Source organism: Xiphias gladius, chromosome 6 (genome assembly GCF_016859285.1).
Source record: "Xiphias gladius isolate SHS-SW01 ecotype Sanya breed wild chromosome 6, ASM1685928v1, whole genome shotgun sequence".
Classification (NCBI taxonomy): Eukaryota; Metazoa; Chordata; class Actinopteri; order Istiophoriformes; family Xiphiidae; genus Xiphias; species Xiphias gladius.
In genome coordinates, this window is record NC_053405.1 from 22,757,507 (window position 1) to 22,780,029 (window position 22,523).

At 38.6% G+C, this 22,523-nt stretch overlaps 5 protein-coding genes across 8 annotated transcripts; 2 read left to right on the forward strand and 3 right to left on the reverse strand.

Annotated features, from left to right (window-relative positions):
- Positions 1-101: 101 nt before the first annotated feature.
- pigx (phosphatidylinositol glycan anchor biosynthesis, class X) lies at positions 102-2,756 on the reverse strand. Its single transcript, XM_040129694.1, has 6 exons — positions 2,576-2,756; positions 1,963-2,053; positions 1,739-1,874; positions 1,403-1,616; positions 889-989; positions 102-767 (listed from the first exon to the last, which is right to left on the reverse strand). The coding sequence occupies exons 1-6, from the start codon at positions 2,637-2,639 to the stop codon at positions 627-629; spliced, it is 747 nt and encodes a 248-aa protein (XP_039985628.1). The 5' UTR covers positions 2,640-2,756; the 3' UTR covers positions 102-626.
- A 45-nt stretch (positions 2,757-2,801) lies between these two features.
- On the forward strand, positions 2,802-4,991 carry cep19 (centrosomal protein 19). Of its 3 annotated transcripts, none has more exons than XM_040129698.1 (2): positions 2,802-2,904; positions 4,024-4,991. In XM_040129698.1, the coding sequence occupies exons 1-2, from the start codon at positions 2,868-2,870 to the stop codon at positions 4,368-4,370; spliced, it is 384 nt and encodes a 127-aa protein (XP_039985632.1). In that variant the 5' UTR covers positions 2,802-2,867; the 3' UTR covers positions 4,371-4,991. The 3 variants fall into 3 exon arrangements, with proteins under 3 accessions (XP_039985632.1, XP_039985630.1, XP_039985631.1); XM_040129696.1 differs by lacking the exon at positions 2,802-2,904 and adding an exon at positions 2,991-3,301; XM_040129697.1 differs by lacking the exon at positions 2,802-2,904 and adding an exon at positions 2,991-3,276.
- Positions 4,992-5,293: 302 nt separating this feature from the next.
- Positions 5,294-10,081, reverse strand: ing5a (inhibitor of growth family, member 5a). Of its 2 annotated transcripts, XM_040128052.1 has the most exons (9): positions 9,418-10,081; positions 8,127-8,198; positions 7,445-7,611; positions 7,133-7,244; positions 6,946-7,045; positions 6,604-6,739; positions 6,414-6,475; positions 6,194-6,264; positions 5,294-6,080 (listed from the first exon to the last, which is right to left on the reverse strand). In XM_040128052.1, the coding sequence occupies exons 1-8, from the start codon at positions 9,452-9,454 to the stop codon at positions 6,225-6,227; spliced, it is 726 nt and encodes a 241-aa protein (XP_039983986.1). In that variant the 5' UTR covers positions 9,455-10,081; the 3' UTR covers positions 5,294-6,080; positions 6,194-6,224. The 2 variants fall into 2 exon arrangements, with proteins under 2 accessions (XP_039983986.1, XP_039983985.1); XM_040128051.1 differs by having other exon boundaries at positions 5,294-6,264.
- A 9-nt stretch (positions 10,082-10,090) lies between these two features.
- On the forward strand, positions 10,091-14,890 carry plekhb2 (pleckstrin homology domain containing, family B (evectins) member 2). Its single transcript, XM_040128053.1, has 8 exons — positions 10,091-10,388; positions 11,154-11,204; positions 11,355-11,507; positions 11,620-11,722; positions 11,875-11,914; positions 12,206-12,292; positions 12,940-13,054; positions 13,396-14,890. The coding sequence occupies exons 2-8, from the start codon at positions 11,168-11,170 to the stop codon at positions 13,530-13,532; spliced, it is 672 nt and encodes a 223-aa protein (XP_039983987.1). The 5' UTR covers positions 10,091-10,388; positions 11,154-11,167; the 3' UTR covers positions 13,533-14,890.
- Positions 14,851-22,141, reverse strand: LOC120790493 (vacuolar protein sorting-associated protein 4B-like). Its single transcript, XM_040128050.1, has 11 exons — positions 21,965-22,141; positions 20,649-20,760; positions 19,812-19,962; positions 18,796-18,854; positions 18,525-18,644; positions 18,284-18,440; positions 18,054-18,202; positions 17,882-17,963; positions 17,504-17,723; positions 16,283-16,423; positions 14,851-16,131 (listed from the first exon to the last, which is right to left on the reverse strand). The coding sequence occupies exons 1-11, from the start codon at positions 21,983-21,985 to the stop codon at positions 16,030-16,032; spliced, it is 1,314 nt and encodes a 437-aa protein (XP_039983984.1). The 5' UTR covers positions 21,986-22,141; the 3' UTR covers positions 14,851-16,029.
- Between the last annotated feature and the right edge of the window lie 382 nt (positions 22,142-22,523).

Sequence of the window (22,523 nt, forward strand, 5' to 3'; positions counted from 1 at the left end):
ATATATATATATACACAAAGTATTGTATAACCAGCCCTAATATGCACTACAGTTTTATGAAACTGCAATTATATCTTACAATCTGACATATTTTTTGACAAAACAGAGGTAGAACACAACAGAACAAAACTTTATTGACAACATACAGTAAGATGGGAAATTGTCTATACTTCACAAATAATAAAATCACCACAGAGTCCTGGGCTATGTTCCTCTCTCTGAGCCAAGATTGTAATAAGACGAAATCTCACACAAAAAGTAGAGGACTAACCACAACAAACATGTTTATTTACAGTAACTGAAGCCTTTTTCAACAAGCGGGTTAACTAGGTTGTCTGGATTACTTTGCAGAGTAAAACCTGGAATCTCTCCAGTTACGAAACCTGTTCTCTGTGTCACCTCAGAAGGTAAGATGTTCAATGCATTTCTCATTTTAAATTATTCATATACACCTGACCTTTTCTATCTGGGTCTATTAATGGCTGTGTGGTGTTATCTTTTTTTGTGGCCTTTCGATGTTGTAGGTTAAAAAACTTTGACCATAATGATAACAGAATGATCCTGGTAGCAGACAAATCTGTACAATTATAAGATCGTGAATTGTTTAGCACAAGGTAATCTGTCCATCACTTAATAATCTGATGTTTCCACATGTATTTGGACAGCGCCACACAGCAGATCATCGTGACGAGAAGAGTTCCACCGCATACAGGTATCACCAAAGACCCGTCACCTACTGGGAACTGTAAACTCACAGGGCCATACTCCTAAAGGATACAAGATATGTTTGAGTGAAAAAAAAGGATAAAGCACCAACAGCTAATTAGTATGATAAAAAATACAAATTTTTTTCCAGTCAGGATTTTGAGAAGATTCATAGAGAACCACCTGCTGATGCTGGATTTTAACCCACGCACACATGCTTGAATTGTGGACAGTGCAGGGGGCATCCATGACAGTGTGAGGCTCTAAATTGTCAAGCTGCATACCTAGAGGGAAGAAAGAATTTCAGATTAAAGGCATGCAATTAGTCGTTTTCTTTCTCCATCAACTACATTTTTCTTTGCTATGTTTCCGACAACCAATCCAAAAGCTATTACTAGTCAAGTTAAGAATATATTCACATAGTCACTCAACTAATAATGAAAACATATGTAAAAAGAGCATTTCCATTCATTTATCTGTTAAAGTCAATCTTGATCAGAAGAATCATCAGGTATTCAAACTTCGCTGTCAAGTTATCAGAATCGGACCCCATAGTTTTACATCACAGCACATTGTGAAGGAGCCAAAAGGCTGGTTTCCCAGCAGGACACTAAGGAGCTATATGACAAACATTTTTGGTTACTTGTTTCTGAGAAGAGAGACATACATTACCACCGTATAAAGATGACCCACTTACATTTTTCAGTCCGCAGAAGCAGCTCAGGTGGTTGTATGTCGACAGAAGTATATTTTTTCCCAACAGAAGAGGGCTCGTGGTAGCGGCCATGTATTGGAATTGCTACTTTTAGTAGTCTGGGAGTTGGCTCATCAGGGGTGGGATACACAAAGGTGACAAACCCTGAAGTCTTGTGAGCAGGCGCCTCTAGATCAATGGCTGAATCTAGTAATATCTTACAAAGATAAATATATAAATAATCAGTTAAGTACATACATACATAGTAACTGCGGTTAGCCATATTTATTTCAACAAATACACTTTGCTATATTAAGATTTTGTACATATCGGTGTCACCTGCCAATCACTTTGATCTCTCAGGGATGCAAGTTGGTATGGATCGATGTAGACACCACTGGGCCATCTATAAACCAGCAAAACTCTGACACCAGTGGGCACACCAGGGCTGAGCTCAACAGTGGTTATCACCTCCCTGAAACATGACAATATTCTCTCACTCATTTCACTCACAATAAGCCTTGATGATTATTCTACCAGTAGTGAAACTACTCAGCCAGTACCTGTGGAAACCCTTTTTACCGATCTCCACTGACACTGATGTGGATTCAAGCCACTGCTTCAGCAGACCACAATGGTTCTCATTCTTCTCATCTGTAAAGATGTGCAGGTTGCATTGATCAAGACCGAGATGGATTTTTATTAAAACTGTAATAATACATTTATGACTGACTTAATTAGCTCCACTGTTTTGTTAGCTTCGACAAAGCACTGAATAACATAAGGCTGCGTGAAAAGTAGGTTCATGGGGAGCAGCCAGATGGAAAAGGTCAAATCAAAAATATAATATAAAGATGTTTTTGGATAGGGAAATTAATGTTGAATTTCCAACTGTATAGTCATTACTGGAAGACCAAAGAAGAAACAAATGAGTTTTGGTTTAACAGCAAAGCCAATTAATTTTCATCCAAGAGACTGTTATATACTCAATTTTAAACTTAATGTCATTCTGTACTATCTTTTTGCATAGTAAGAGAAGAGACTGACTTCCCCTCATCACCCTGTTAACGCTAACCTGCCAGAAACTTTACCTCAACTGATTTCAAAGTTTTGGTAACATAGAAAACTTATCAGTGATTATCGGGTTTAGCTAGAAGGTGTAACAATATACCTTACCCTTTTCGATCAAACAATGACATGTTGCTAAACAGGTCAACACAGAGAGCAATATAAAATACATCAAAATGGTAATGGTGTACTTTAATTATCTCTTTACAGAATATTTATGGTATTTATCTGGCTACAAATACAATACCAACTACAATCGGCTCTCTTTGGAATTGTTTACGGAAAAGGATCAAGAAAGACCCTTTGTAGTTCTAGGGAAGCTGCAGCCGTGCCTGACTAGAAATACAACTACATGATCATTGTGGAAATGCACTAAGGCTATGATTAAGCATGAAATGTGATGTTCAGACAATTTGCGATTGATAATAACCGCCAATGTAAGTTAAACAATAGAGCATTTAAATATTTACTCTAAATGTAGGCAGGCTTCAGCGAAGTCTGAAAGATTTGATACCAACGAACGTCAGGCACCTAGGCAACGTTTAATCATCTCTGAAGCAGCTAATCTCAGAGACTTTCTTTCTGAGATTTATACATCAAACGTCCCAATTAACTATTAATTATTATGGCTAAAATGCATTAGTCTTTTACCGCTGAACCCCTGCCAGAGTTGAAACTAGGTTTGCCGGAGGCATAATCAGAAGATGCGTTTCGAGGCAAAGCGATGTGGAGTGCGGTTCTCCCCACCTTCCATAGTTTTAATTTATCAACACACGGAAACCAAAAAAGTGCGAAAAAGAATAATACCTGTAAGGAACTTCTCAAAGTATTCTGGTAAGGCAAGATAATTACTTCAGCCTCAACCACAACAATCTCACAGTCCCGTGTAATACGTCAGAAGACATCAGGAGGTAGACATGGGCGGGCATGGGTACACATTTGGCGCAACCACCCCCGACCCCTTTTTCCTATTACAGTTGGTTGTTTATTATCTCGCTATTTCACCAAAATATTGTGTTCAGTTTGAGCCTTCTTGATGAAACAGTGCCAGGGGCTCTCGGCCTGGATTTCCATTGGGCTCAAGACCCCCAGTGGCCCTCAAGGCTCCAGGTGTACTAATTAGCAGTTACTCCGTGGCCCTTTGATTGACTGCAGTTTAGTGGGAATATGCACCACTAAGACCACTTGTAAATTGAAAGGATAACAGCCATAAGGAGGCCCTTTCTTGTCAGGGGCCTTGCACCAAAATTTTTTACTATTTGCATTGATATTACGCTTATGTGATACATATACCTAAAAAAGTTGTGCTTGATCAAATTATAACAAACTAACTGGGCAGAAAGACTTTCAGCATAAAGGCCTCGGTTTTTATCACCCTGGAGAGAATACAATGAACTTGTATATGAAGCGGTGTGGCAACAGAATACATACATAATGCTCACAACGTGAGAGGAACGGGGTCAGTAGGGGCCCCCTAACAGAGTTATGTCATCCCATAAACCTTTTCTTCCAAAGAGTAGATTGATTTCTTCATGCCCTCTCTCCTTAACCTCCAGACTATAGCATGGCTGCTGAATTGCTGAAGAACCACCCTCGACACAGGGACTACCTGCAAGGTGTGTCTCAAAGCCAGCTGGAGAAGCTTCACATCATCCTGCGAGATCACATGCAGGGCTTCAGCCTGGAGCACAGCCTGGCCTCATTCCACCTGGACCCAAATGAAGACCTGAACAAACTGGACGATGAGGAGCTGGCCCGCAAGAAGGGCCAAATGGACGAACTGTTTGAGAAGAACTGCAGGCGCAAAGATGATCCCAACTTTGTTTATGACCTCGAGGTGGACTTCAGCAAGCCCGCCCAAGAAAAGTGCAGCTGGGATGACGAGTCTGATGATGGATTTTAAAATTGTTTTCCAATCCTCTCTCAAACTTGCTTATTCTCAGTGTTACTTCATCCAAATCACAGAAGAAGCAGTTTTTTCCTGCTTACTCCTGGTGATATCTTGCTAATTTTGAGATCTCTGTTGTTTTGTTCAACCCCAAAACAAGGGCATTGAACAGATGGCACTCAAGCCAGCCAAAACAGAAGAATCAATGTTTTGGATATTCTGAATTATCCACAGACCTCACTGTCAATATTTTTAATTGAAAAGTACTTTAGATAGTTTTTGTACTTTGTTAGAAAATATAAGTGTTCTCAGTGAAAGCAGGGAGGTCTGGACTGTAAAAGTAACTGGGATATTGTTTTGGAAGAAAATGGTGGTGTTTAAATTCTTTGTGTAATTTGTTAATGCTTTGAGTGCCACAAATGAAATACCATTTGTTTTCAATGTAATGGGGAGAAGGCAGTAGTCTCATCACCAACTAAAACCAACCATCTACAATGGTTAGATACCACTTGGGGTACATCATTTGTAAATGAGGTGAAACTACCCGACCAATGTTTTTGAATGCCCGGTGGTCATTTTATACACACATCACATGTTCCATCTCAAAATGCAATGAAAGAAAATAATGCATGAATACTAGTGAATATTTATTTGGTATAAAATACTGAATTTTAAAAAATACAAAGACTTTGGCTCTTTTATTTGTGGCTTACACCTAAATGAGTGATATTCACAGTTGAATATGAAAGAAGATGCTACAAATCCTATTAAATAAACTTTGAGTGTTCACCAATAAGTAAGCAATACAACAAATACATCTTTGGAAAAAAAACTGTCAACAAAATATTGTTTCATATCATACTAATTATATATATATATATATATATATATAAATATATATAATATATATAATATATATATATATATATAATGAGAGAGAGAGAGAGAGAGAGAGAGGACACACACACACACACACACACACACACACACACATTTCCATATATGGTTAGAAGCAATGTACTATGGCCAAGTTTTAGATGATACAAACTATATTATAAAACCAAGCCTGCGGTATCAAACCTCTTCAGGGGAAAATTTCATCAAAGTGCTTAAATACCTCATTCACTTGACTGGAGACACTGACTGACTGACCATTCGTACCACTAAACATTCAAAGATATCGCAGGTTTTTCGACAATTAGCAAATAATGAATTTACATTGCTTTACTTGTTTGGTTTAAGCTAATCAAAACACAAATTTTTACATCGGTATCAATTGCAGTCATTTATGCAGTGCTGATGTATTAAGGAGGTAGTAACTGAAAATCTGACACATAATTCCTTTTACCACCATTATTTGGGTGGATTTAGGTGTTTAAAATTGTATTCTCAGCAGGCTGTTATATTGTTTAAAAAATAGTTCTTTATAAAATTGATATTTCAAGTATACTAAAGCCAAAATCCAGGATTTCTGAGTACATTAGTCATGACAATATATACAGTATATGACTTGAGAGACTTTGATTGGCAATAATTTGTGCAATTTAAACTAGACTACCTAGGCCAATTTGCCCATAGTACACAAATAATATACATGTGAATTAATTATTTGAAAGCTAATGGAAAAAGAATGATCTTAAAATCCACTAGCACAAACAAAGTAAAGCCAGTAGAGGGGAGATAATGTTGCCAAATGTGTAAATACACTCCAAATCCGGATTAGGCCTTTGAAAAAAAGAAAAAAAAAGAAAAGCTGTATGACCCAACCTTTCTGTGGAGAGCGATAGGAACTGAAATACATATATATTACACTATTAAACTACACCAAAAATACGTACATTAGTTAAGTATTTCTGAAAATAAGAAATCTCATTTTTTCTTCCTGTCTTGGGTGCATCTCGGACAAAACCTTAGATATTTGAGAGATGAGGGAAAAATACATTAAAACACAGGACAATCAGGAGCTCTTTGTATTGAAATGACAAAAGATTCAATTCCACATCTTTGTATGAACAACTCTAGATCAACATCCTTTAAAATACTTAGAAGGATTCCTACCATTTTCCTTTAGGTTTTGTGGCGAGATCAACACAAGCAAAGTGAAACCACTCAATAGGACACTGAAAACAAGGATGAAAAACAATGTCGGTATTATGAATCTCTAATAATAGGTTATCAAACGGGATCTCATAATAAAGAAACATGTCAGATTCAATTTTAACAAAATAAAATAACCATGAAAACCTACATCTGGGTTATCACATCCGATCATCTCCCCATACGACACCTGATGGCACAGGCAGTAAGTAGGCTCATTGGGATCAACTGGCATGTCCAAAACATCTGATGGCTGCATAGGCAGGAGAGCGTCACTCAAGTCTGGGCTGGAAAAACAACATAATCCATGGAGCATGATGAGAATTAAACATGATAAAACTGGGTTGAAATTAGTGGTCATAGGCAGCCTGAAAAAGCACTGGGTGGGTGAATAATACCTGTTTTTTCAGGTCTGATAAAATACGTAGTGCAGATTCTGGAAGCTGACATCTAGTAAACCCTTGGCCTGACAGAGCCACCAGCCCCATGTTACCTGTTTTTCATCTTTTTCTTTCTGGGAGAATCTTCATCAGAACCTTTCCTTCCTCGTCCCCTGGATCCACGTTTCTCTCTCAGCCCTCGGGAATCCCCTTCTGTGAAAAATATTTACACGTATAAATGTGCATGCATCTTTTTTGAATAATGTCTTATGATGAAAGCCTTTCAGTTACCCAGCTTACTTTTCAGTGCTCTTCCGTCTGTACTTTCGTAGCCACTCACTTCCAGTTTTTCCTTTAGCTCATTCTCAAACCGTGCCAGATCTGCATCCAGTCTGCGGATATGTTTGTCCACCTACGATAAAAGGATTTTATGTAGATTACAACCTGACTGTGTGTATGGTTTCATTTGAAAATTAGAAAAGTACTTTACAAAAACTATTATATACATTTTTTGTAACTTAATACAACAGTGTAACTTAAAATGCTTATATTTAACATAGTGACTATATAAAAAATTGTGACCAAATATGAATATGTCTATTTCAGACTGACCATTTCATATGTCTGCATTGCAAGCTGGACTTTGTCATCGCTAAACTCTTTGCACTTGCTGTAGGCATTTTGGATCTTCTGCAGATGTTCCACTCTCTGTTCTGAGGCCAAGTTCTTCACATTTGCTATGTACTCTTCAGCCAGTTTGTCAATCTCTCCTTTCTTTTCTGCACAACAACATGATAATTACAGTACTGGGAAGCAGTATTGACAGAAAAAGACTTGTTAGCCTGGTTATTTACATCTGTATTGTATTGATTTTAAAAAGGTACAACACAAGATTGCTATACTTAAAGGCCCTTTAAAACCAACACCTGCACAGATGCTTTCAGCTACTGCAGCTAATAGATGCTGTATTCTTCCACGGCAGATATTTTGACATTTCAAACTAGGAAATACACAGGTGTAATTAATAACAGCTTAATGGAACGGCCCCATCATTATTATTACTTACACCTGTGCTTTTGTTTCAATGACACTTCATGAACTAGTCAAAATAGTCAAGGTACTAGTCAAGATGACGCCAATCAAGCTCAAGTCTCTGCACGCCAGCACCACCCTAAGAAGAGGTCTAGTCGGGCAAAATAATTGATAACACCTGTGCAGGTAGACCAAGCTGCGTGGGGACTTTAAATCCATACGGCGTGTGAATGATTATAACTTTATGAGATAAAAACATCACCTTCAGTCCTATTGTCCAGGTCCCGCATTAAAGTGAAATTTCTCTGTAGCTCACATGGTAGGTTTTCAATACCTAGGGAAGAGATTGTCATTAGGATGAGGGCAATGAAGATGTCCACTCCACATATTTTTTCAATAAAGTGATGTGGTGCCACTCAAGGTTTTTAGTTAAAACTCAAATAATGTCATTAAATGTTAAACCTGTCATTAAATGTTAAACCTGCAATAATTAATTCATTAAATCAATAACATTAAATCAAATGATTGTGCGACCAAAACCATCCAATGCTGCTCTACTTCATTGTTTTTATTGCATGGTTGAATCTGTGCTGCTCAGAAACATGAATTAATTACAAACTATTGGCCATCTATTGCATATTAAAATATAAAATGAACTTATACATAAATTAAATATTAAAATATAACATTTCTTTACGTTATAAATACGATTCTGCTCTAAAAAAAAATATAGGTGAAGATTATGTTTCGGTGCCTTGCAATGCATTCATTATCATTTACATGTAACATGCATTTGGGTTCATGCTTTGCTGTTTTTATTTTATTTTATTTTTTTAAATCATTTGCCGCAAGTGAGCTCAAGATGCATAGCTTAATTTGGGATGTCTACGCAAAGTAATGCTGAATACGCCGTTAGGTAAATATACCATATATTACATTAAGCACAGTAAGTAAAACGCTGTCTCCTCTCCCAGTGTCAGCTTGTGTGCTTACATTATGTGACGCACTTCAAACACCCCGCCCCGGCGCGTAAATGGTTACGGGAAACGCGGTTACCAACAGGTTGCGAATGCATGGTGTCTGCTATCCTAAAGCAAATACTAATGTTGAATAAAATTGACACAGCTTTAGAAAGCGGAGAATGACATAAAATAAAATAAAAATAAAACCAAACTTATATAACCACTGCTAGTTACCTAGCGACTAGCTATATCAATATGACAGAACACGAAACCGCTAGCTAACTACAAACCGTTGATTCTGTTAATGTGTGATATTAGTCCTGACAGTTGTTATACTAGCCTCTGAGTGAATTTTACACCGCACATGGATAGTTTGCCTAACTTTATTCCATCGAAAGCTATATCGCAATGCTACTCGGTTAGCTAGCGAGCTAACGTTAGTGACAGCTCCTCGCTAACGCACTGTACTGCTATCTGTCAGTCACCCGCCCAACGAAAAAGTCTTCAGTACATTCAAACTAAACAAACCTCACACAGGCGTAAAATGTGGGAAAATACCTATACTAGCAAACTGTATCCCCGGATACTCACTGTCAAGATAATGTTCCAAGTATATTGCCGTCGCCATTTCAGGTTAGCTATTAAGCTTCTGCGTTATTCTGGTTAGCTCTCAAACTGTTGGCTTGTTTTGTAACCCTGAGTCACCCGTCCGTCAGTGGCTTGGAGATACTTGATTGTGCCTGCAGTGGTAGGCTTCTCCAGGCGGGAATAAAACGACGCTCTCTACTGCAGACAGGCAGAATCAGATTCCCTCCAGCACGCATGCACTCAGAATCCGTGCAAGATACAACTTTTCTGCTTGTGAGAGCTTGCGACTCGCATGCGCAGCGGATAGCGGTGTCTCCAGCTGTTGTGTGCGAGATTTCACACTGCATGAATCAAACTATTCTCAGATCAGTCCTTTTACCTCTGTGAATAATTTTCGCTCCTTTTCTCCGCAGCTTATACACCTTATTCACTAGCTCTACCTCCTCTCAGTGTGTACTTCATTCAGCTGAGAAAAACATCTATTGCACCCTGGCGAAGATTGGCAATTTCCAAACAAAAAAACAAACAAAAAAAACGTTATGCCAATAATTTCATGGCTGAGGAATTTCATTAGGCCAAACGGCCCCCTTCTTTGTCGGTATAACCTGCGTTGAACAGCTATTTACAGGTGACTCGTCCATCATGTGAGAGCAAGGAGAAGAAAGGACCTTTAACGAGCGCGCCTTGCCTGCGTTTGCTAGCACTTTCCAGCGCCGTCAGCTGATAAGTCACGTCATTCAAAACAAACGCCCCCCTTTCCACAGAGACCGAACATTAATGAGATGCTCGGTGGGCGGGGCTAACGGAAACTTTCGAAGTGAAAATAACAGTAGTGTACGGGCTGTGTCCTCTCGGCGTATCGCTCGCGCTTTTTCGCTCCAAGGAGGGCATCGTCTTTTGTGTACATCTCACTTCCGTGTCTACTGTATCCTAACGAAAGATTTCAGCTTTTCTTCAAACATACAAATAATCAAGTAAGTAACCAAAGCACACACTGTCGTTACAAATTAATGAACTGTTCACCTTGGTTTTAAGGAGCAGTTTTAGTGTTTTAGCTAACTATGATCACTGAGCTAGTAGGTCAGCTCGCTACTGTTTATTCAAACAACGTTAGTTATTGATTAATGCTACGTTTTGTATCAGAGAAGAAACATAAGCTAAACTTGGCAATTGCCTTGAGGCATTATGGGGTCATTGTGCTTACATTATCAGTTATCCAACACTGTATTGCCATTCCTAATTGTATTAATAAAAAAAGAGATAACCTATTCACAAATGGCCTATAGTTACCTGAAGCTAATATCAGTTACCGTTAGGTTAGCTAACAACCGTACCGTGAGAATCAAATTAACTGAACGACTCAATGATCACCGTTACTTAAACGAAAAGTGCACGTCCGGCCGCTGACAGTTGTCTACGTTACCTTCTATTAACGTTGTAATGAATAACTACATGGTGTCAACGTTTCTGTCCACTAGCTCTTACTGAATAGCAAAGTCAAATCTCCTGATCAGCTGTTGTGGTTGCTTGCAAACAAGACTATTGTGCTCACTTTTTTTATATATATATATATAGCTTTTATAATTTTTTCTGAAAATATCTTTGTGGACGTATGCTAATAGTGCTAACAGTCACGAGGTTTCTGTGGTTAAGCCACGCCCAGTCACCAGCCCTCAGTTTGCTTCATTATCAAACATATGCTGTGTTGTCTTATGTGTATATATGTTGTATTGTTATAGGTGTTGCTTCCAAGATGGCTATGGTGAAGAGTGGTTGGCTCCATCGACAAAGTGAGTAGTCACATAGCCACAACCCTTCTAACAGCAATTAAGAAATATTGTCTAATCCAGATGGTAAAGATGTTATGAGATTTGGTTTGAAATTCAGTGTAAATAAATCCAGCTTGGATTGAAGTTAACTGTAACATTTTCACATTAAAGGTACCATATTGCGTCGGTGGAAAAGAAACTGGTTTGACTTGTGGTCTGATGGAAGACTTGTTTTCTACGATGATCAACAACGCCGTGACATGGAGGACGATATTCACATGAGGGTCGACTGCATTAACATCCGCAGTTCTACTGCGTGTCAAGGTACTTATCATCTGCTGCGTGATGATGTTACAGGCTCACACTTACACAATATACCAACTTTTGCTCCTACTTTTATCCCGGTCTCCTTTCTGTTTGTCCCTCTGCTTCCCAGAGCTGAACCCACCGGAGGGGAAGATGCGTGATGCCTTGCTCCAGATAGTGTGCAGAGATGGACGGGTCATCAGCCTGTGTGCAGACAGTGCAGATGATGCTCTGTAAGATAGCACATACATGCTGAGTCATTACATTAGTTTGATTAATTTTCTTTTTGTTTCCGTGTTGGTGAAGTTGACTGTTCCAGTGTTAAGTCGTCCATGTTTATATTTTTAGCAAGGACAGATGACATGGTTTCCACTTTTGGTTGCAGGGCATGGACCATGGCACTTCAGGATGCCAGAATTAATGCGGTGAGTTTCTGCTACATCTTAAATTACTTGAGTTTTGCTTTGTTTACCTAAATAAGAATAGGAAGTTGTCTATCTTTATCTGTCTTATTTAATAAGTAAGCTCTATTTTTTCATTATATCTATATGATGGTAACCTCAACACAGTAGAAGAAACTCTCTTTACAGGGTTTTGTCAGAATTCTCTAGTTCTCTAGTTACCATTCGTCTTCACGTCATGTAGCTCAGTTTTGTTGGTGTACATTCTCTACTTTCAGGTGAGGTGGCGTTATTTGTGTTGTTTTATATTTTTAGGTTGTCGCTGCTCCTCAGATCGGCTTTGCTCAGGAAGTGATGGCATCTGCCCCCCCTCCCTACTCAGAATATGCTCCCGCACCTCAGGTGAAAGGCATTAACAATGTACCTTTGCATTTCAGGCATCAACTCCCCCCCCAAACAATAAATTGTTCAGACTCAGTGCTGTGACTCTCTCAATAGGATTGTTTCCAATATTTTACAGGGACAGTTTGTTTTTATTATATTAGTCACTGTTACATATATATAACAGCAGACTGGTGTTGTGTTAATTGCATAAAAACTGGAAATATTTGATTAGACCTCTGAGTTTTGGTACGGAAATCTCAGGCAAAGGAGAAATAAGAATTCTAAAAGGCTTGTAATTCACCTCTTTAAAGTGGTAGCAACTGAAAAGGAAATGCTTCTCAATGTGCTATATACAGTATGATTGTACTGTATTCATATTTTTACACAGTCATTCAGATGTAATTGCTGCATATAATGTACTATGCAGTTCGGCTCGGTTTGACATGATCTTTAAGGGAAAACCAAGGTATAGAGCTAGGTAGGATCAGAAAGTAAAGGACAGCTACATAAAAACAAACAAGGGTGCAGTCTACTGCCATCTACTGGTCTAGTAATGGAAGTGTTTTAAAAGAACCATTAGTTTTGTTAAGGATTTGTTAGTACTGGCATCCCACAGAGGGTCAACAGTCTTTATATAGCTTTCTTTTCTGTCATTTTTTCACCAGGCTTATGCCCCAGGCCCGTATGGAGACTATGCTGCTCCACCTCCACATGCTACGCAGATTGTATACTCTCCTGATGGGCAGCCCTACGCTGTTGCTTATCCTTATCAGTACCAGGGTAAATATTTCTACGCATATGTGCAGAAGTCAAACATCACATTGAATTCAAGATGGAACTCAGTGACATAAAATAGGATTGTTTACAAAAATGCAACAAGCCTCTCAAGCTGAATAGATGCTTTGATAAACCTTATTACACTTTCTGTATTTTTTGTACAAAACTTTATAGTGTTCTTGTTCCTTACATTGTGTTGCAGTTTCATGTGAGGAATAAACCTAAACTGACGATTGTAAAACTGTGTGTTCTTTTCAGAAAAGAGCCAAGAGTTTGTTTAAGCAAATTTAAATTTCATCATTGCAACCCTACATGACACATCATTTTTCTGTTTTTCTTTCCAGGTGGGTACCCTGCTCCTGGAGTGAACCGTGTTATTATCCGGGAGCGCCAGCGCGACGATGGAGGGGATGTAGCTTTGGGCATGCTCGCTGGAGCGGCAACTGGTTTGGCGCTCGGCTCTCTCTTCTCTGTCTTTTAGTGTCTTGATTAATGTACATCTAGTAGCAAACCGTTCCCCCGTCTTCACAGCATTTGGCTTCTTCTTTGTTCCATCACATGAGTTGGAGTGAAATGTGTCTGTTTGGCTACTTCTATCGATGAAACATGGTTGTGATGGGCAGGCAAACGTCTCCCTATATGTCCTATACACACAGTAAATACTGTTAGCACTTTCTTATATGCCCTGTGTGGCGGTTTCCCACTCCCACTTGTGTTATCTGAATATGAATGTTCGTAACCAAAAAAATACAACACTTGTTCACTTTTAAGAGTCATTTAAATGACAGGAAAGATGCTACACCTCTTGTGTACGTTTCAGGTCCACTCAGCTAATGTCTCAGTCAGGTTTGATTCTGTTTCATGGAGCATATTTGTCATTATATTTGAAGAATTATCTTAACTGTTATGAATTGATTTTGTTTTGGGTTTTTTTTTTTTTTTACAGGTTTTGTGTTCATCTGTTTGCTGTACCTTATTTGACTTTGTTTTACATGTTTTACTTGTCTGTTATGGTTGTGAACACGCAGTGTTTCCTCGGGTTATTTGTGGTGGTGGCAGGCTGAGATGAGAGTTGTGTAAAGAGCGATGCGCCCACACAAAGCAATAATCATTTTCTTTGTAGCATTTTGAGGTAGCCATTTGGTGCAAAGTGGTTGTGATGGATGACTGATGTTCTCTTCACCATAAATAAGTCTGTGTATGAGGAAACACTGACATTTACATGATGTGTTTTGACATGAAAAGGAACGTCACTCCTAATGACTCATACCTATATTTGCATGCATTATTTATGGTCCTTTTTTTTCATTGGCAGCTGTTGAATCATACTTTTAAATTCATTTCAAGTGTATTTGAACTGGTATTTTACTTTTCATTTCAATATGCATAAAATAGTGATCAGGTTAATCAGTCTCTTGAGATTAAGCTACATTTCAATTGGCCATGACTTTTAATTTTCACTCCACATGACTTGAATATTTTCATTTCCATTATTCAGGTTAATTATGAGTGCATTTATTCACTTTAAAATGGCAACTTCTGCTAAATGGAAACCATTTTGGTCTGCTTTTTCAAACAAAGACACTGCATATCTTTATTAATTACATTAACTGAGGAGATGTATAAGACTTGTTTCCAAGTTATTTCAGTTTGCAAATGGTCAGCTAGTGCAAGCAGCGTAACAATATCATTTTTCTACAGGTCTTAAATTGATGTGAAATTAGTTCTATTTCTCTTATCAAATGTACTAATTCAATTCTGATTTACCCTGCATTTAAAATAAAAATATGACAGGTAACTAAGATGTATTTTAACAATTAAATATATTCACAAATTTAATAATGACTCCTGTTTTTTTTGTTTTGTTTTTATTTAACCCTGAGACTTCCATTCACTTGTCATGTAGGATACAACAAAAGTGCAAATGACCAACTTAGGTTATATTCATGTAACCAAAAAGTAATTTAAGTACCCCCAAAAAGAAACTTTTAAATAAAAGCATATTTCAAATCCGAAGGCAACGCAGTTTGAGTACCTTTACAGGATCTATAAATAATTCAGAACACAACTGACTATTTAAGGCTGAAAGGACACTGTAGCTCAATGTCCATGCACAGATTTAAATCTCTGAGAACAAAAAATTAGAAATGCTTTTAAAAGCAATATTTTATAATATTTTATATGTCCTGTAAAGTTAAGTAACTCCATAGAAACCCAGAAGACCCTTTTTGAAGCTAGTAATGACAAGTTTTTTTCATTGATGCTGCTTTTTAAATAGCCTCGCACCTATATGTGATATGTGTATAACTACACCCCTTCAACTTTGTATGTGTGAAATAAAAAATTACCAGTTTACTTAAGTCTTTTAAAGAGAGGGAGCTTTCAAAATGTTATAGTATAACTTCCCATTTACTTAAATCCAACCCTGGAACTAATTCCTTTGAGCAAAATATAATCCCCCTTAGAGTATAATGAGAGGTATGTAGTGTTGAAAAGGTGCATCACCACTGACTGTACATATACAATGGTACCCTGAGAGACAGAAACTTCTCTTTAAAAAAAATAAAGCCTATTATCACTTTGGTTTGAGATATGCAAAATAAAATCAATAAGTAAAAGGAATATGAAAACTTACAAATGTGTAAATGTAAACATGAGCCTCAGTGGATTTATATATTAATGATAAATAGTGCTGAAACAGTTGATTAACTAGTTCATTAGTAGATTGACAAAAAAGTGATCAGGTAAGGATTTGATCACTGATTAATCGTTTTAGTTAGAAAAGAAATAAGAAACATTTGTTGTTAAAACAGTAAAACACTAATATTGGCTTGCTTTTTTATGTTTTTCCACATCGTACTGTAATATGGGGCTCCAATAACCTGTTATAGACAGAAATATGAATCAATCAAAACCATAACTGACAGTGAAAGTAATTGTTAGTTGCAGTCCTGTTCATGAGTATAGTGCGTATAGTGCTAGCCCTCTTGACCAAAATCTTCAGTGAACTTCTTCAGTTTCCCCAAGTCCTGCTCATTCACTGTCGGCTTGGTGTTTGTCAGTGACCGCAGCATGTCAGCCTGTACGGAGAGTATCGCAGAGGTCGGAATGAATCCTGATCACTTTACTCATCTCAGTATATCAATAACACTTACCAATGATGACTTTTTGTAAAATTTTAAAACCTGCTTTGTTAAAATTAAATGCACACATTTTCCCGTCTTTCCTTACCATGGACACGACTGGCTCCAGAAGTTTCTCCCCAGGAACGTCCATCCACGTCATCTCTACAGCGCTGGGATCTCCCGGCGAGCATGGAGTCAGGAGGTCTTCCACCACAACGCCCGGATTGTTCCATGATGACCCCCGAACCTTAATCAGTGTTTGCGTGTGCGCATGTGCGTGTGTGTGTGCGGACAGACAGAAAAAAAAAGACAACTTAGATACAGTTAACAGATCGTCTGTCGACTCCCAGTCTGGGTGAGACAGACAGAGTAGTTTAGGGTGAGAAGGAGAAAATACTTTTTAAATTAATACTTTTTCATGTGATTTCTATTTAATGTCTCCCCGTGTTCAGGCAATTCCGCTTGTATACATAAGAGTCTACATTCAATGTACAGTTACAATGTTGGAGAGAAAATGATTTTACTGTCCACGGCATTATTGACAGGTACAACTATTCACGGGTGAACCTGCATTCACTGATTTTTTTTGGCCATTTCTCTACCAACTCCTGAGGGAAATATATTGGCTCTTTAGCTGCTGTATGCTCCACTACGTTCACCAGCTGGTCTCTTACTATGTCTGTCTGCTGACTGGTGCTGAGCCGGTAGTGAACAGCGGCGTGTTTTTAGAGCTTTTTCTGTGTAAACAGCTGCCCGCTGCAGCCAAAAATGGCACTATGAGAGTGTTGAGATTGAACCAAAACAGTAAACTTGCGGGCCATAAAACGAAAACATTGAGCTGAAAGGCACTAAAACGCTCTGTAGAGCAGAGGGGTACAGCAGAGCGACACCTCACACATACAGGTAGGCATTGTTAATAGAACATATATATTTATAGACTATAAGTTAAGTTATTATACTTATTAAAAACAAATATTTAGGGATTTTTTTAAAAAATGGCTGGAAGTTCCCTTGACCTGCATCACCTGCATACTATCAGTTACCTCTGATAATCATTTCCATTCGTTCTTGAATTGACTTTTAACACCTGCCAGAGAAACGGCAGATAGCTGATGTAATTGCATGTAAAAGTAGGTTAATGGCATTAGATTGTGTAGACTGGGAAGATTGGATGAAACTCTTTTGTGATTCTAAATTTATTGATGAACACGATACATTGAGACAATCCAGCTAATTTTGGACCAACACATTGCAGCTGGATTCCCAAAAGGTTTGAAATAGGACAGGTAGGATGACAAGCAGAGACGGTCTGTTACTGTGGTTTTACCTTTTTGAAGTGCGTGGCTGACTGAACCTTCCTGACAGGTTGCATGAGGGCGTCCCTGACGATGATACTGACGTCGGCCCCAGAGTAGCCCTCTGTCTTTTTGCCCAGAGTGATGAAGTTGGCCTCCGTCAGGTTGTTGGGGGTGGATCCCAGATGCAGTTTGAACATGAAGGAGCGGGCGTGCTCCTCAGGCAGAGGAATGTAGATTCGCTTTTCAAACCTAAGAAACAGACAAAAGATTCAATCACCTACTGTATTATCAATCAATTAACCTCTGAAATCCCGATTGATATCCTTTCAAATCTGGACTTAAAACAGTTTTGGACCATGCCTGAGAGGTGATAAGGTAGGGATCGTTTTTATATAAGTCAAACTAACCTTCTCCTGATAGCGGAGTCCAGTGTCCACGGTATATTTGTGGCTCCCAGGACCAGGATTCCCTCATTATCGTTTCCAACACCTGAGAGGAGAATAACATTTCCTACACTTATAAACAAAGTACTGCTTTTCAGGTCTGGGCTCAGATTTTCAGGTATCTCTTCTTGCTCACCCTGCATCTGAACGAGGAACTCTGTCTTGATTCTGCGTGCTGCCTCGCTCTCGTTCTCGCTCCTGGAGCCACAGAGGGAGTCAATCTCATCGATGAAGATGATGGATGGTTTGTGTTCTCGAGCTAAAGTGAACAGGCTTTTCACCAACCTGGAGAAAGACAATAGGTGTTTAGCGTCAGTTTCTCATATTCCCGTCAAGTTATCATCATGTAAAGAAGCTGGGCCTCACTTTTCACTTTCCCCCAACCACTTGGACACGAGATCGGAGGAGGAGACGGAGAAGAAGGTGGAGTTGTTGGCCTCTGTAGCTACAGCCTTGGCCAGGTAGGATTTTCCTGTTCCTGGAGGGCCAAAGAGAAGGATCCCCCGCCAAGGAGTTCGCTTTCCTACACAAACAGTTAGCGCATTATGGAACGTTATTCACATCAACACAGTTATATCATAAGGTTTAAAGCTGAAGGTTTACAAACCTGTGAATAGATGAGGGAATTTGATAGGCAGGATTACAGCTTCCTTTAAGGCTTCTTTGGCCCCTTCAAGTCCAGCTACGTCGTCCCACTTAATGTTTGGCTTTTCCATGACAATGGCACCTAGGGGAGGTGCGTTTGATAAACACCGTATAGACTGAAACTTAGTTCAATTCCTGAAATTATATCCTTTTGGCAAATCTGTTTAGTAACTATGAAACTGCGTTTACCTGCTGTATCTATCTTAAAATCAATAAAAAGCTGTGTCATTCACCTGAGAGTTGATTTTGGAACTTCTTCTTCTCTCGGTCTTCCCCTTCATCACTTTCACTCCTAAAATTAAATGAAAACAGACCACATCATCATTTATTGACCCTTTATTGAACACTCAACAGTGATCTGTATTTACACTTTATTAGAGGTCCCACAGTTTACTACTTATAGGGAAAATGGATGCAGTGTTTAAAACACCTTTAGTTCAATAATTCCCACTAACTGAAACATACACTTCAACAAATATGAAGTACAACGTGTTTAATAATAAATGACTATTTATGTGGGTATCAATGTATCTCAGTGAGTGAGTTATCCCAGTCATCAAGATTTGAGCAGGTCTTTAAAGGAAAGTCTTTTGGAAATAAATAGCATCTTTAAAGTTTAAAGGTGCCCTGTGGAGTTTTTGACCACTAGAAGTGCTATGACGCAACGTTTCTATGAGCGGGAACCCATTTTGTTTGTTTGCGTGCACGTGATACACAGTCCTGCCAAGGTATTCACAGAATTCTACTACAGGTGGCAATGACACGCCAAGAAACGCATCGACGCCCCAACAAAGGCAGAGAAGAAGAAGACTGCAACCTTGTAACAATGGGTGTAAACAATGTAGGTTTCAATTTTTTTCTTTTTTTTAAATGGTCTTTGCAAATGTTTTGTGAGCAAGTAAAAGCATTCAACACATTTGTTAGACCTTAAAGAAACATCCAGTGTGTTTTAGTGACTAACACTGAATGTAAAAATAAATTATTTTTGTTTACAAGAAAATTCCACAAGGCACGTCTAATAAAACTAACTAAACTGTGCCAGAACTTTGTCCCTATTTTCCTGATTGTTAGTACCAAATTACATAGTTTTTTGTTAGGAAATTAAGGGACCTATAGAACAAATCTTTACTTGGTATGCTACAGAAAATGGTCATCATGAGCCTGAATTTAAACAGGCGCTGACTAAAGTCACAGCGGCAAGAAAAACTGGGATATTGACTCATCACATGATCCTACTCATCAGTCTCACCCTTTGTCATCAGACTGGGACTCTTTGACAGGTTTGGCTGGCGGACTCTTCTCCTTTTTCCTCAGATATTCCTTCAGCTGCTCGGCCCTGTCCAGGTAGTCGGCGCACTTTTCCCTGATGCTCTGCTTTGCTCGATCACCCTGAGCCTCATCTGCAGCGACAACACAGTAGGGGCCCTATATTAATCGCAATGTGTGACTGCGTACCTGCTATTTTGGTTCCTGTAGGTGCAGCAGCGCAAACTGCAAAAGGCGCTGTCTGAGGTTGAATATCGATCGAAGGGGTGTGGTGATCAAAAAAATTCACTACTAGTCAGTCCCATCGCTGGTCTCATCGCGGCACTTCTCAAATCATAGGGTGCAGATTTATCAACACACAGGGTGTGTCCTGCTGCCTTCAGATGGCTGCAGGGATTTGATGAACTACAGAAGAAGCTTTTCACACACATTATTCATTATAAAGCTCTGTCTATAATAAAAATCACCAAAGTGGCAGCAAATGGACGTAGTTCTGAGAGGTCTATTCTCTAGTCTAAGATACATTTTCCACCAAAATACCAACAACTGGCTTTGAGCTGTTGGGAGTTGAATCTCCTCCCACCTGTGCACCGTGCACTCTGTGCTTGGCACAAAAATAAATAAAGTCAATTTCAAGGTCCAGAAATTACCAGACTGTTGGAGCGCCGCTTGCATTGGCTGTTGCGGCACCATGAAAATAGGGCTCTAAGTAACTTAGATCATGGTGGTGTGAAGAATAGGTATTACGTATAAAAACATTAAATCACACAAATGATGTGAAAATCAAACACTGAGAGGAATCATAAGTCAGGTTCCTCACACTTGACAACATGAAGGAAGAACTGCACTGCATGCTGATAACATCTGAGGGCCTCTTCGTAGTTTTTGGCTTTGTCCTCCTCTGCAGCTTTGTTGGCCAGATCTATGGCTTTCTGTGAACAACAGGCAACATGAAAGAGAAGAATTTAGGGTACAATTTTAAAATGAGGCAGCCTCTGAAAGGTTTATAAGTAGGAATTAATGGCATCATTAATAGTTCATGAATAATTTACACATGTATTATTGTTAGAAGCTAGTGTTACAAACACCTTTCGGTTGCCAGGTTGTGAAAACTCCTTTTGATCCGTGTTTATTCATTCTATCTGGTAATAATTTTGTAATAAATGTCGGCGATCCATTAAATAATACTCACTAGTTAGTAAAACTATGAATAAAGCCAATTAGTCACAACTTTTAAAGCACTTGCATCAATCATGATAGGATTGTTATATACAGTTTTGTGGTGTAGTCCCGTGGTTCCCAACCTAGGGGTCGGGCCTCTTCCAAAGGGTGACAAGAAAGATCTGAGGGGTCATGAGGGGATTAATGAGAAAGGAAAGAAGAAAAAACAAACTTCTACAACAAAAATGTATATTTGTAATTTGAACTCTTTTCTAATCTAGGCTTTTTTTGTGAACTACTGGATACTTTTACCTTTTGGGAATTTTACCAGTTTCTTGAGAGAGGTCAATCACTCTGAAACTCATCTGAAACATGACAAAGGGGCCTCAAATAGACCCTGCTTTTTTTGTAAGCGGCCTCAAGCCAGGCCACGGGTCGCGACCGCTGGTTTAATTTTCAACACAGTTACTGTTATTTCATAAGCTCTTCAGGTTTTTTTTTTTTTATATGTAAAATATAAATCTAACAGGAAAAGAGTAACAAAAGCTGTCAGATAAATCTAGTGTAGTTCCCTCTGAAATGTAGTGGAGAAGAGGAAGAAAGTAGCATAAATATGTAAATACTCACGTACATCAAACTTTTCTTCAGTACAGTACCTGTGTAAATGTACTGAGTTACTTACCACCACTTTAAAAATGGTAAACACTAACAAAAGGGATTTTTCACAATCTGGCAACCCAAATATTGTTGTTACTATCAACTGATCCATAAAGCATTACTAAATGATTTAATAACCACTAATAAAATCATGGTAGTAATTAAAAACCCTGATACCGACTTCAGGACATCTTTACGGTAATCTTTACGTACATTTAGTCGCAGTTCAATCATTTAAAATGATTAAAAACGGAGAGTTTCTTCGTGTCTCCTGATCACAGTTTTACGTGACAAGCTTTGTGAAAGTCGATCGCTCACCTGTAAATTACCACCAGCCATGAGCTCCGCTAATGTCGGTCCAGCTTTTACCTTAAAATAATGCGGTAAGCACCCTGTCTTTTGCTGTCACTTGCTACTCATGTTTCATTTTGCAATAGCCTCAATCGGAAAACATCCTGAAAGGTTTGTCTCTCTTCCGCGTCAAGAAAAAGTCGACTGTCATTTCCGCCGTGGTCACGTGACAACGTTGTTGTCTTCTTGAACAGATTTACACTGATATTTCAGTCGTGCTTTTGAAAACAAGTAGAATCATTCAAAGTCTCTACATAGATGTAAATATTTAGAATTCATTATTTTACTTTGAAAAAAAAAAAAACGGAAATCAATACAACCACACTACAGGTGAGTTACAGGTATCAGGCAGGTTTTCATCCGACAATACTGACCTCTAGTGAATATTAGTCATTAGAACTAAATCACAATGTTTCTATAATATGTAATGTCTCATCGTTGTTCACCTCTGCAAGGCCTCCTAATACTTTTTCTGACTTTTCAAAATAAAAAAATCCTCATCCATCAAATAAATGCAGACTGCCAC

What these genes read in the sequence shown, in the direction of transcription:
- ing5a (XM_040128052.1), bottom strand. Translation starts at nt 9,454, where the DNA reads ATGGCGACGGCAATATACTTGGAACATTATCTTGACA. An exon ending in AGACGGAAGAGCACTGAAAA is followed by an intron (nt 7,046 to 7,132) that starts GTAAGCTGGGTA and finishes TATTTTTCACAG; the next exon opens with AAGGGGATTCCCGAGGGCTG. An exon ending in ACAAAACCTAAAGGAAAATG is followed by an intron (nt 6,265 to 6,413) that starts GTAGGAATCCTT and finishes CAAATATCTAAG; the next exon opens with GTTTTGTCCGAGATGCACCC.
- plekhb2 (XM_040128053.1), top strand. Translation starts at nt 11,168, where the DNA reads ATGGCTATGGTGAAGAGTGGTTGGCTCCATCGACAAA. An exon ending in TGGTTGGCTCCATCGACAAA is followed by an intron (nt 11,205 to 11,354) that starts GTGAGTAGTCAC and finishes TTCACATTAAAG; the next exon opens with GTACCATATTGCGTCGGTGG. An exon ending in GACAGTGCAGATGATGCTCT is followed by an intron (nt 11,723 to 11,874) that starts GTAAGATAGCAC and finishes TTTTGGTTGCAG; the next exon opens with GGCATGGACCATGGCACTTC.
- LOC120790493 (XM_040128050.1), bottom strand. Translation starts at nt 21,985, where the DNA reads ATGGCTGGTGGTAATTTACAG. An exon ending in GTTCCTCGTTCAGATGCAGG is followed by an intron (nt 17,964 to 18,053) that starts GTGAGCAAGAAG and finishes TTCTCCTCTCAG; the next exon opens with GTGTTGGAAACGATAATGAG. An exon ending in CAGCCACGCACTTCAAAAAG is followed by an intron (nt 16,424 to 17,503) that starts GTAAAACCACAG and finishes ACACTGATTAAG; the next exon opens with GTTCGGGGGTCATCATGGAA.
- pigx (XM_040129694.1), bottom strand. Translation starts at nt 2,639, where the DNA reads ATGTATTTTATATTGCTCTCTGTGTTGACCTGTTTAGCAACATGTCAT. An exon ending in GGTAAAAAGGGTTTCCACAG is followed by an intron (nt 1,875 to 1,962) that starts GTACTGGCTGAG and finishes GTCATGTTTCAG; the next exon opens with GGAGGTGATAACCACTGTTG. An exon ending in TTAAAATCCAGCATCAGCAG is followed by an intron (nt 768 to 888) that starts GTGGTTCTCTAT and finishes TGTATCCTTTAG; the next exon opens with GAGTATGGCCCTGTGAGTTT.
- cep19 (XM_040129696.1), top strand. Translation starts at nt 3,172, where the DNA reads ATGCGTTTCGAGGCAAAGCGATGTGGAGTGCGGTTCTCCCCACCTTCC. An exon ending in GAACTTCTCAAAGTATTCTG is followed by an intron (nt 3,302 to 4,023) that starts GTAAGGCAAGAT and finishes CTTAACCTCCAG; the next exon opens with ACTATAGCATGGCTGCTGAA.